Source organism: Haliaeetus leucocephalus, unplaced genomic scaffold (genome assembly GCF_000737465.1).
Source record: "Haliaeetus leucocephalus isolate CR32 unplaced genomic scaffold, Haliaeetus_leucocephalus-4.0 Scaffold195, whole genome shotgun sequence".
In the NCBI taxonomy this organism is placed as follows: domain Eukaryota; kingdom Metazoa; phylum Chordata; class Aves; order Accipitriformes; family Accipitridae; genus Haliaeetus; species Haliaeetus leucocephalus.
In genome coordinates this window covers 8,717,349-8,730,920 of record NW_010972631.1, presented here as the reverse complement: position 1 = coordinate 8,730,920, position 13,572 = coordinate 8,717,349, and the positions used below count along the sequence as shown (strand labels likewise).

Genomic DNA, 13,572 nt, shown 5'->3' with positions numbered 1-13,572 from the left:
GGTATGTAAAGTCAACATAGGGATTTTTGGCAAGAGGAAGTAAGTATTTCTCTGAGACATTAGCAGAGATCAGTTTGAATGGGAAGTTACCTGTTCCCTGTAGCTGCAGAAATGGAGTTCAGTTCATTGCAGCTCTTTTCTGGAGGTTTTCACTGGGGGCTTGCTCATGAAAGAGGAGCGTCAGTAGGATGGTAGGCTTCTGTTCACTTGGGCCATCTTTGAATACTCTTGAGTTTCCTCACTGGTCTTTATAAACACCAAGCTTGTTGCTCGTTATCCACAGTTTGCAGGAGAGGAAAGTAAAGGATTACCTAAATGAGAACTTCATACCCATGTGTTGAATTATAAAGTTCTCCTAATACTAAATACTAAGATTTAAGGACTTCAGCAACCTCAGGAGCCTTGGTGACTCTGTCAAAGCCATGTAATGGGAGTGATAAAGGTGGGAGCGAAGTAGGTTCTGTTGGCGTCAGCCCGGTGCCCAGCCTTACAGTGCTCTACTGCTGTTATTGGGTAATCTGTTCTAGTTAAAGGTTGTACTCATTGATAAACCAATCCACTTCATGTTTTTGTGATAAGTAAGGAGCAAATGCATATTAAATGCATGGAAGAGAATGCATTTGTCATGTCATTACTGCAAACCAGTTTGTATTCATTTTAAAATTTGATGTTTTGATGGATTCAGGTGATAAGCCTGATATTGGTATGGGAAGAACTATAAACAGATTTATGAAATAATTTTCATAATCAAATTTCATGTCAATACCATCTTACATCTTGAAGTCTCTAGGCAAGAAAAGATTAGGAGCTACCTTTTACAAAGGAGAAGAATGCTGTTATTTGCCTTCAGGTTTACAAAGGAAAAGATCATGAACGCAGCTTGTGCCCATTGGTGCTTAGCATCTACAAAGTCTGCATGTTCTGCAGATGCTCCTTTCAGGAAGGCTAAATAATGTCATTAGTCTGTTTCTAACTTTTAAATTCAAGCTTTTAAAAACTTGAAGATTTTTCTCTTTAATGCTGCAGAACTGTATAGTTTGGATGATTAATTTAGTCGATAAATCAAATTATAGAGAGCTTTTTGCCTAGTGCGTGATATATGGTGGTTCAGTTTAAGATTTCAGCTTATTTTTAACCTATCCTGGAACTTAGGTTTATTTAAAAATTGATTACATACCAGTGAAGGTATAAGGATAATTTTTTACAGTCATGTTCCATGTCCCTTATGACCATAACTGCAGCTTACTTCCTTACAAATCAAATTCATTATGGTAAACAAATATAGAAAAGGGCTTTTACTTCTGATACTGGAGCAGCATCTTTAATGAGAATTTTTTAAGCACTGTATCTTTTTCAAAAAGGTTACTTGTGTTTTGGGTTTTTTTTTCCCCTTTAAAGCCACTGAAGAAAGAGGATCAGCAATCAGAAGCTAAAGCAAGTCCAAAAAAGTCATCGGAACCCACTATTGACCTTTTAGGACTTGGTAAGCAATACATAATTACCTGTTTTTAAATCAAACACAGATAACGTCATTTTAAATTTTAATAGATATACTTTTATTTTCTCTGTGCTTACTGATAGTTAGATGGATTTGAAAACCATAAGGTTGAGTCTATGAATTTGAAACTATAAAGGAAAATGCCATGGGGATCTGGGTATATCAATACTTGTGTTTTGCTAAGGAGAGTAATGAGCTCCTGTGGGAAGGGGAAGTTATCAAAGTGATCTTCAAAGGGCTTGTGGATTGTGTTATTTCAATGTTTATGGTACAAGTGTACTTTTTAATGAAAATGCTGAGGTCATCTGAATTGTATATCCGTAAAATACCTTATATCACAAAATTCCTATATTAGGTAAAGGAACACTAAACTGTCTGACTGCAGCTGACTAGTATCTTGTAAAACTTAAAACATTGGGCATTTCAGCGTTGCGTACTGACTGTGACCATCATTCATTTTTATCTAATATATCTTTTCATTTTCTGACTGCAGGTGACTGTGTATTTGTCTTGTAAATAAACTGGTTTGGACCCAAATAATTGAATTTGCACTGTCTGGCTATACGGTGTGGTTTTATGCTTTTTCTTTGCTTGTTGAAGGCCATATTCATAAAAATCTGTCTTTCATTTATCTAGTGTTACTGCAAGTGTATTTTTTCCATTTGATAGAATCTTAAAATGGAACTGGAAGAATGAAATATTACAGTAACTATTTTTATTTCCTTTTGTTGATCAGTGTTAGGAAAATTTTCTAAGAGTTGTGAGTGGATATTAAGAGTATTCAATTTATATCAATATAATGGTTATTCTTAAATTTCTGCATAATTTTTACAGGATATTGGAGGAGGCTGATCAGTCTTCTAAACGTCATTATTCTAAAAACTTGTAGAAAAATGCTTTGTTGTTTTTTAATGTTTGGGTTTAAGGTACAAATAATCTTGCAACAAAACAATAAACGTCTTCTCTGGTTTAGAATTCACACTGTCATTCAAAATGCATGTTATTTTCCCTCTGGATGTAGAGTAGCTGTAAAATACTATTTTCGTACTGGTTATGTATGTGTTGTGGTCCATATCTCATTCCATGTAATCTGGTACCGTAGGCAAGCAAATCTTAATTAACACAGTAGAAGATTATGGCTGTAGAATGAGCCTATTAAAAAAAGAAAAAAAAAGGCAATTTAGACTTCATGGAAAGCTGATTCTCCTTTATTTTCCTTTAGCAGACCAACAACCTAATTAAGAACTAAAATTTAATCAATATGTGGTTTTGAGATTGCTAGGCTTCTGTATCCTTTTAGTCATAATTTGAAAAGAATCTTGGTAGCACTGTGTTATGATATGATAATGAACTCAGATTGCCTAGGCTAACTTGGGATGTAATATGCAATAGAAAGTATTCTAATTGGTGTTCAACAGCTGTGTTTCTTCAGTGAGATACACAAAGGGCAAAGTTTATAATTTGTATGTTAAAACCCCATAATTTTAGAGGAGGGAGTGTTTAAAGATCTTTTAAATAACAAATTGAAAGGCGGTGTAATAAGCTAGTAGCACTTGGAATCCACTGAGCTGCAAATGAGATAGGTATGTGTTAATGAGAACAGACCTGCATATTTCATTTGGAGAGTTGTCCTTTAATTAATACCTGCAGTAGACTACTTCAGATAGTATTAGAAGAAAGATCACTTCAACCCAATATAGAACCACAGAATACCCCAGGTTGGAAGGCAGCTCAGAAGACCATCTGGGCCATCCCGTGGGAAGGGGAGCCTGGACGAGATTCTCTAGCATCCTGTCCAAGAGCATCTTCAAAACCTCCCACGATGGGGACCCTACTACACCCATGGGGAGGTTGTTCCAGTAATTCATCTCACTGTAAAAAATTTCGTTCTTACGTTGAGATGAAACGTCTCCTGGCACAACTTGTACCCATTGCCCCTTGTCTTCTCCGTGTGGCTCCTTGTGAAGGCAGAGCCTCTGTCCTCTTTGTAGCTGCCCTTTAAGTACTGCCATAGCGGGACGAGGTCCCCCTGAGCCTTCTCTTCTCCAGGGAGAAAAGACCTGACTCCTTCAGCCTTTTCTCACGGGGCAGGTTCTCCAGCCCTTTGACCATCTCCGTGGCCCTCCTTCGGAACCTCTCCAGTCTGTCCACCTCTTTCTTGAATTGTGGGGACCAAAACGGGGCACAGACTCCAGGTGCAGCTGGACAACGCTGAGTAAAGTAGGATGATCACATCTCTGCCTCTGCTAGTAATGCCCCAGCAGATGCAGCCAGAATCCCATTTGCCTTAGTCACTGCGGCAGCACGCTGCTGATTAAAATGTTTTATATGCCATATCAAACAATACTAAAATGGGTATGATTGCATAGCTCATTCTTCTTACTGAGTGGACGTGTTTCTAATGAGGATTCATGCTCTTAGGACTTCATTTCTGTAAATGAAGAACAGTAGTAGCTTTTACTAGGGCAGATCAGAATCGCTTGTGATAGCAGATTAAGTAATTTTAATGGATGACAATTCATGCTAGAACAATTTTGGCTTTCAAAACAGCCCAGCTTCTTGCAAAGTATTTTCCTGAGTAAGCCTCAGTGCTAGCTTTGGGTATGGGGTTAACCTCTGGGTCATTGCTCTTTTTGTCTCAGTTGAGTTTGTAATAGTGACTTCATCGGAAGGTAAACATCCTGTGAGATAGGACTTACCCAGTGACAATTGTAGCTAGACAAGATAATCTTCTAAAAATAAATTGGTTTTTGTTTTTCTTTACAAATTGCAAAATTTTCAAGATAATATGCCTAGGCAAATTGTATCTTTAAATCTTGTAACAGTAGAAGAGGCGTAATATCCTCAGTGACTATACTATCAAGTTTCTGTTTCTTCTGAGCCTTTTTAAATAGATTCATGTGGTTCCCTCGAGTTCTTGTTCGGGGGTTTATTATTGAGATGCTGTTTGGATATTCACTTTTAGATGATCCGACAACGTTAGTGGCTTTTGGCCTTCTGATTCAGAGTAGCAGATTTTAGTTCAGTACTCCATACACACAAAGGTGGGGAAATGGACACGTACAAGCTAAATATTCTTATGTTCTCCACAAGCAATAGTGTTAGTGTTCTTGCCATGCAACCCCCAATTCGTTCCTTCTCTTCCCAAGCTGTGAGAAATCACAGCCTATTTCTGTAGGATAAAACCGAAGCTGCTTTTTTAGTGATCTCTACAATTGTTTGGATCTTGTCCACACTGAACAAGTGCCCTATTGAAAATGTGGAGACTTAAAAATGATGCTAAAATCAATAATAGTGGGATTTTATAACATTAATTTTTAATAGGAGAATTATAGGAAACATTTTTCAGTTTGAAAGTTACAGTGTGTAAACCGTAGTTCTTCAGCACTTAAGTTATTGGCAGTGCTGTATTTTCATCTCTTTGGTGTTAACCTTGTGCTCTGTGCTCCTTTTTGGGGTTTTGTCTTATAAGGTAGATGTCTCCACTTATGCCAGATTGATGTAAATACAGGTTTTTTAAAATACTTGTAAAAAAACTGTATGATATCTATGTACGATAGTGGGAATCTTTTCTTGGAATATTACACAGGCAGTTTTGGATTATTCTGTTTGTCAAGGTATGTCACTTAGAAATTATTTCAACATAAAGAAAAAGATGAAAGATTACAATTTTTAAACTATATTACCTTACAGAATTACCAGTAAGAAGGAAAGTGCATTTTACATATTCTGCATCATTTACCCTGTTTAGATGGGCCCTTCATAAAATAGACAATTGCACATTCTGGAATAACCATTGTCGTAAGTTACAATGAATGATCAGAAGAAAAGAGATTTATTGTGTTGTTACTATTAACTGAATGTGATGTGTGGGGCATTCATCCAGCATGGTTGGAGGTAAAGTATGATATGCTAAATGCTGCTTATCTGCTTGTGTGTAGGAAATGTTCTCTGAAGGAATTCTGTGAAGTTTTGAGAGCTTAATCATGGTATGAAACATAGCTGGATGTTGCTTAACTGAGAAACATACTTTTGTCAGTACTGTTTGGTAAATACCAGAGCAGCATGGTTGGTCGTAAGTTGGCAAGCTGCATTTAAGAAATAATAAAAATGCATTTTAAGTATGTAAGTATCATATGTGCATATATAGAAATCACAGACTCGTAGAATTATAGACTAGTTTGAGTTGGAAGGGACCTTTAAAGCTCATCTAGTCCAACCCCCTGCCATGAGCAGGGACATCTTCAACTCGATCAGGTTGCTCAGAGCCCCGTCCAGCCTGACCCTGAACGTTTCCAGGGATGGGGCATCGACCACCTCGCTGGGCAACCTGGGCCAGGGTTTCACCACCCTCATTGTAAAAAATGTCTTCCTTATATGTACTCTAAATCTTTTAGTTTAAAACCATTTCCCCTTGTCCTATTGCTACGGGCCCTACTCAAAACTTTGTCCCCATCTTTCTTATAAGCCCCCTTTAGGTACTGGCAGGCTGCTATAAGGTCTCCCTGGGACCTTCTCTCTTCTCCAGGCTGAACAACCCCAACTCTCTCAGCCTGTCTTCACAGGAGAGGTGCTCCAGCCCCCGATCATCTTCGTGGCCCTCCTCTGGACTTGCTCCAACAGGTCCGTGTCCTTCTTGTGTTGGGGACCCCAGAGCTGAAGGCAATATTCCAGGTGGGCTCTCACCAGCGCGGAGCAGAGGGGCAGAATCCCCTCCCTCGACCTGCTGGCCACGCTGCTTTGGATGGAAATGGCCTCCCTATGAATGCTTTTTCACTTCTGCAAAGGTTTTAGCAGTAAATAAAATTTTACTAATGCAGTAAATTCCACAATAATTTCGGACAGACCTACCTTGTTTGTATCTTTGCCCCAGATTTTGTTTAAAGTATTGAACTGTTTCTCCCAGTCCTGCCTGTCTAGTAATTTGATGTAATAATCATATGCATATTCTCCCTCTATTGCATGTCTTGGTATGGCTGTCATAAATGATGATATATATATAAGAATACATGGCAGCTTAGTAACAAAGTTCTTGTAAATAGTTTGCCCCATAGAAAATGAGTTTCAGAAATGTAATGCAAAATTTAAGAGCAGATCTTTCTTGCTGTTTCCTTTTCTTGCTGTCCCTTTGAAGCTCTTTCGCTGGTCATTCTCACTGTTGGTGCAGATAAATATACCAAGGATTCATGATGTATATGAAAGCTTTCATAACAATTAAAGGCAGCACTGAATTGGAAATTAGCATGTCAGGCATTAATAAAATATGTACAGAAAAGCACTGTACAGGTAAACTTCACTGGAACCCTTCACTTACTAAATATATCCTGGCAAATAGCTTTTGTTTCTGCTATTAAATTTAAACAAGACCTCCTAATCTGAAATCAGAAGCAGCATCTGCTGTTGCACAGCATGGCAGACAGCAGTCGGATATTATCTGTCATATTGTCATAAATGGAAGAAGAGACGTTTTGGGACCATAGCTAGGAGGAACGGCGCAGAACCGCGTCTCTTGACTTCCCACGTTCCGTCCCTGACGTGGGGTGGAAGCTCTGCCTTGACTCCGCAATCCCTGCAGCGGCTTCTGCCACATCTGCTGCATCATTCCTGGCTGTGGATGTGTTCTCCAGAAAAGTGATGGAAGTACTCTCGATTAACAGTTAGTTGTTTCAGAGTTGAAGCTGTAAATTTCTCAAAATATTCAGACAGGCCTGTATAACTCAATCTGATTTTTACCTATTCCCTGGAAAGACTGCAGCCATGTTTCGTTCTGTCAAATACACGCCACCTCTTCTAATCAGTTTGTAATGGTAGGTGGCACAAGTTGAATGAAAAGTAATACACTTAGAATAATTTAGAACTCAGAGTTCCGCTGGAGTATCTTTGTTATGCTACAGAAATATTTTAAAATTAGGAGGGACAGGAGGAAGTGCTTCCTAATCCATGACCTGGTGCCTTGAAGTTGAGAATATCTGTAATCTCTATATAAGAAGTGTGAACTATTATGTTGAAATACAAGTCTGTGTATGCCTGCGTGCGTGTGTATAGATATATATTTAAATGAAGATACTAATATTGCTACAACTAATAAACAGGAGTGAAAACAGGTTTCTTCTCTATTCTGAAATTTAGTTCTTTATGGAATCTTTCAGGTTTTGGGGGCTGGGGAGAGCACGGAATGTTTTCAGAGTTGCTTTTTAATGGATATGAGTAGTCCAACTATTATATTTTTGAGAAATCAGTAAGATAGGACCATCTGTTAATACCATTCATACAGGCTTAAAACTGTGTTGTAAACAGTAATTCAAAATGTCTGGTTTCTGCACTGATACAGACAGGGAAATATTATTTTTAGTGTAAAATTCAGTAAGAGATGAAAGGTATGTACATTACCAAATAACACTCTTACAGAAGCGATCTAGCAAAAAACTGGTTTTTTAATAGAATTAATTTATAAGCAGCATATTAAATACTTGAAAAATAGTTTGTTCTTGCAAATGTGTTCTCCCATGAATGTTCTAAATATGTGAAATGCTTGTTTTAGTAAATGATTACATTTAAATTTTCAGTCTTAGATGTTAAACTTTTTTATATTTAGTGAAACTGAACCGCTTTGGAATATGACAAGAGAGGTATTTTTTTAATACATGTGCCTCACTGAGAAAATGAGAACATTAAATTATTAATTCCACACAATCGTTTTGCATGAAAATTATGCGTGGTTCATTCCTAAATTTATCTGAAACAGTGAACCTTTGGGGAGATGTTTTTGGAACTGTCTGTCTGCAGAACGACCTCAAAAGCAGCTTGTTACTTAACTTGGCGGTATATTTATTTATACACATCTTAAAGTCCTGGTGTGGATGGAATGGTGGAGCAGATTATACATTTTGTTGTCCACTGACTTCCATTCATCAGAATAGAAATAAGGGAAGGAGGAGACCTTTGTGCTAAGATGTAAGTAGCTTTTTCATAATCATAGATGAGTTTGTAACTTCACTTTTCAGAATTGTTGGAATGGCAGTCCTCCCAGCATCAAATCATGACATAGTAATAAAATTGGCTGAGGTGGCTGCTTCACTCCTGTGGTCATTGTTCAAGCTACTCACTTTTTACTCAGCACAGAACATCCAATATTGCCAAGCCATTCCCATGGCTATTTTGCCTTTCTGGAGTTGTTGGATCTTTCTTAGTCCTTGCAGACAGCACAGTTATCCTCATGAACTTTGCACAAGTTTGGGCAATAAATATACTTGCTGAGATTCAGTTTCTTGCAAATGCCACTCACTTTGTCCTTCTCATATCCCTGCCTTCAAGGTATTTTGGTCCTTGTTATTGGGTCTGCTTGCCATTGCTAGCATGCACAATTTGGTCTCAGTTTCCCCTTGACATGAAGTGGATTTGAGAATTAGCAAATACCAAGCTATTAAATGTTCATGTGTGATACTAAATTAGAGAATAAAATAATTTGTGCATCTGAAGTAGTCACAAAAGCAAGCATATAGCTCCTAAAGAATTGCAAACCAGCACCCTTCTGCTTGGTTGTTTCATAATTCCCTGTATGAAAAAGGTGCAGTAAGTGCTTAAAAAGTATGCTGGGGATTTTACATATACTGAAGGCAGTTCAAAGTTGTGGTTTCTGTAGCAGCTATAGCCGTGCCACATTTCCTGTATGTACTAAGGCATAAAGGTTAGCATCTCTACAGTAAGACTGAATTCAGATATGCATGGATGGTGGTAGCTTCTGACGTGTTCCACGTTGTCGAATTTTGACATTCATGGCTTCCGTGTCAAGTTTTCAGATGTATGGCAGTATCTTTAAAGTAAATACTTTCATGCAAGGCAGTGAAGGGGAGCCACCTTCCATTGGAGTTGGAAGGCAGACAGAAATGAGAAAGCATCTCTGAACGGTGATCTTCTGAACGGATTGTTTCAGAATGCAGTGCTGCCTTGTAGGCGTTAACAGCCAAAAATCTTGTTGGTTTTCTGTGATAAGTTTCCTCAGTTGAGTGATTTCCAGGCTGGTGAAGTGACTGGTGCTTCTTACTGTTTCTGCTATTTTGTTCCAACTTGTCGATGTCCTGGGCTACTGGGAAGGTTAGTCTCCAACTGCAGTGAGTTTGCATGTGGCAGAACAAAGTAATGAAAAATTATAATATTTGATATGCAGGGAGACAAGTCTTGCTATAGTCTGCCAATTATTTGTCCTGTCAAATAAAAAAGTAGAGGAGAGCAGAGAGAGACCTTCTTTCTAAGTAATAGACTTACTCTTTTGTTCTATTATGTCTTTTTTCTTAGAAAAATAAAATACTAATTCTTTTGTGATTATTCTTCAGCAAATGGGAAAGAATGTTGCAATTACGTGAGAGATGGCATTGTATTATTTTAAATAAGTGTTGGAAGCTTCCTATGATTTAATTTTAATTAAATAATACATCTTGACCATGCTCTTTACTAATTGGACCACTTCTCTGTCTGCATTAGAGTTCTAGAAACTTTAAAGTGCTTAAAACTCCCATCTGCCTTCAGCCTTACATGTTTCTGTGAGGTAGTAAGACAGATGTTTCATGTGGTATCACTACACTGCTAATGCTGATATTCCCATGATTGACCTCTGCTCTTGAAATGGATCTTTTCACTCAAGTAGGTAACTGTCATGGGTGCAGGATACTGGAAAATAACTTCTTACAGTTTAGTAAAAGGAGGAATTGACTTTTTCTGAAATATATAGCAACTATTTTTTTATGTCCTTGATGCATTTTAAAGTTTAAAGGTGGCAATCTGTATTCTGTTGTGTTTAAGATTTGGAATATATTGCTATGTTGGTTTGTAAATGTATGTCTGAAGTTTCTGATGGATATATTTGAAGTTAGCTACTTATGTGTAATTGTGTGACTTTAAAAACAAACAAACAAAACCTTTAATTAGGATGCTAGGTAAGTTAAAATTTGCTTTACAGAAACTTACTCAATAATGAGAACAGTGGATACAACACATGCAGCTAGAAGGACGTTTGTTCTTTAAACATGCCAAAGCATCAGGTAGAAATTGTTTTATGATATTAGTATTAGTTTTTTCAGTGTACTGTAATCTAGGGATTTTAGAATACCGATCCTCCCATGATATATAAACGGCCGTGCCAGTTGTCATGGTGGTGTTTCGTTTGGAGAGAAAGTTTTGACTTAGTTCAGCTAGTTTGTTCTGCCAGAGAAGCCTGACTTCCACAGTGAGTATTAGATACTTTGAGACTTAACTTCCTATTTTGCCTAAAAAAGCTTTCTTAAATATGCTGTTAACACTATGCAGTCATCATAGTGTTCATCAGAATCTAGAGTCACCTTTGTGTTTGTTGAGCTCTGTGTAATGGCAACCCACTTGTGATATACTTTAGGAATAAAATTTATTAGCCAATTCTTTCTACTTGCTCTCGGACAGCTTAAAATCAAAGGAGAAATGGTTGCTCTATTCCTTAAAAACACTTTGTGATATTTTTGTCCCTACATCTTTTGAAGTATTTTCTTGCAGTTCTTCTTAAAGCATAATTCTTCGGCCCTTTTTTGTCCTGCACATACCCACTTTCACCTAGATCACTAAAAGTATTCCTGTGTTAAAGTGGTTACAAGCACCGAGGCTGCGGAAGGTTAACTCTCTACAGCGCAAGAGCCGTAGGTTCTTGGGGATAATTAGCCCAGTGTGCCTGGCAGGGGTGTTCATGTGGAGCTATAGAATAAAGTCAGTGCAAAGTACTTTTGAAAAGGGGGGAAGGATGGACTTTTTTTCCTCATGCAAAGTTTAATTATGTACCCTTGAGTAAATTAGCATATCAAGAATAACTGTATGGATTCTAAAATACAAATTTTAATTCAAGAGCACGGATGAGTGTATTTTGATACGTGGCTACCATGTTTGGGCCTTCTCAGTAAGACATCTGTTTAAATTCTCACTAAAAATGTTCGTGTGTTTGAAAAAGACACTTAAAAAATGATTAACGTGTACTAGTAAGTTGGCGTGGCTGTCCTTAGGGAAGTCTTTAAGTGTTTTGGTTGGTGGTTGTTACTTTTTTTTCTGAAGCACGCTAGTATACCATCTTTTTAGGGAAAGAAGTCCTTACAAAATCTGAACAGTATCACAGTTTGAAAGATGTCTTATCTCAGAAATTGAATACATCTTTGATGGGGGCAGGGTAGGAGGGAATTGGCAGCTTTAATTATTCTCATGTTGTTAAGATCTTAACAATTTTCACTTAAATGTGATTCTCTTGTCTTTTTAAGATGGTCCAGCTGAAGCATCTGTTACAAATGGAGGCACTGCTGCTGTCACAGCGCTGAATGATGACCTGGATATCTTCGGTCCAATGATCTCTAATCCTTTACCAGCAGCTGCTGTACCTCCTGCTCAGGTAAAATTTATTTAGTTATATGTGTGTGTAAATATGTGCGTGCACGTGCATATTTTCCTTCAGGGAATTGTTCATTCACACAGAAGGAAGGCATGCTTCTCAACACTCGTGGCTGGAGACTCTAGCCTCAATGGCTATATTTTTCTCACCTCTTCAAGCTTCCGTATTGCTTGGATATAGAATCAGGAGAGAGTGTGGTCTTCCCTTCTGATTCCCCCTGGTTATCCAGCTAAATTGGGTTCTGTCTTACCCTAGTGATGGTAGTCATGTTTTCTTTTTAATTTATGTTCTTTTGTCTTGTTCTTTTTTTAATAGGTTCTGCTGAATATATTTTTACTTTATGTTCTCAGGTTATTGGGCTTTAAGTCATACTTTTTAAGAACTCTTACTGCTTTGTGGTGCTGATAGTTAGGAAAGGCTACAGCAGATACTTCTGTCTCAGAGCTGCTAAAAAATTGGGGTCTCAAGCTTCATACTCAAAATCAGGAATGGATATCAAGAAAAGCTGATATTGCTACCTGGGCCAATCTGTCTCTTGTCTCATCTTGGAACTCGTATGCCTTTCTTTCCTCAAGGAAGGGTAGCATAACCCCTGCACCCAGCCTGCTCCCTCTCTTATAGCCATGATAGTTTGGAAGCGACCCCATTGCCGTGCCTGTTGTAGCTGAGAAGGGCAGCTTTGGGGGACATGGAGAAACTGCTTAAAGCTGCAGGTCTCTTAAAGTAGCCTCGAAGAACAAGGTGTTGGTGGTGAATGTGGCTGGTGCAGATCAGAATGCACGTGTGCAGGCTTCCTTACCCAGACTGGCTTCTGAGAGGGAGGCTTTGGAAGAGTACTCACCGAGCTAACCTCCCCATCTGTGGGGCCCTTTTAAGGTAATTCAGAAGCTTATTTTTACAGAAGACCTCCTGTCTCACTCAGCTGAACCAGAAAGAAGTGTATGTATTCTTGAATTTATGGTTTGAGACCTGTGATCTGTACTTGTTTCTCTTTATCCAGTAGTTTTCATAATATATAAAATGGAAGGGGTGATGATGGAAAAGAGTTCTGACTGAACTGGCATATTGTAATTTTGTTTCCAAATGTTCTGTTCATTATTGTGGTCACCTCAAAGCATATCCATGTTGTTCAGCAGATTTGATTGTAATTTTTATTCTTCATCCTTTACTCTCCTTTCGCCTACTTGTTGCTGAGGACTGACTTTGTGCAACATGCTAGGTAGGGTTGTAGAGACTGAAATCACATTTCTTTTTAAACATAAAACTACCAATAGCACAAGCTTCCCACCATGCCTTAAGCCACCCATAAATGGTGAGGGAAATGAGCTGTATACAGGCGTTTAGGTTTGGATGTGTTAGCTAGAATTGCAAAGGGAAGTGTTGGTATAGATTTTCTTGTCTCTTGTGGAAGTCTCTGTTGAAAGTACCAAAAGGAACAGTATCTGAGTGCTTGTTATCTGCTATTCTACTGCCCTATGTCAGAATTGATCTAGATGAACCTACCCGTAGAGCTAGATGTGAAAAGCAGTAGCCCACTTCCAGCTTCACTGAGTTTTTTTTTAATGTATCCAATTTGGGTGTGTAGATTGAGTAAATTGAAATCTAGAATGGTGAAGTTTCCGCTTGGCCCTAAAATAAACGGGCCAGTGGTAGTAACACTCGTAATGGGTAGGGTTGA

General features: G+C 38.2%; 1 protein-coding gene across 2 annotated transcripts in view; it reads left to right on the top strand.

The window, feature by feature from the left end:
* SMAP1 (small ArfGAP 1) overlaps positions 1 to 13,572 on the top strand; it is a 94,512-nt gene that overhangs the window by 66,309 nt on the left and 14,631 nt on the right. For both annotated transcript variants that reach the window (XM_010565786.1, XM_010565787.1), the window contains 2 exons: positions 1,399 to 1,483; positions 11,767 to 11,894. In XM_010565786.1, coding sequence (XP_010564088.1) covers positions 1,399 to 1,483; positions 11,767 to 11,894 — 213 coding nt within the window. The remainder of the gene's footprint in view (positions 1 to 1,398; positions 1,484 to 11,766; positions 11,895 to 13,572) is intronic.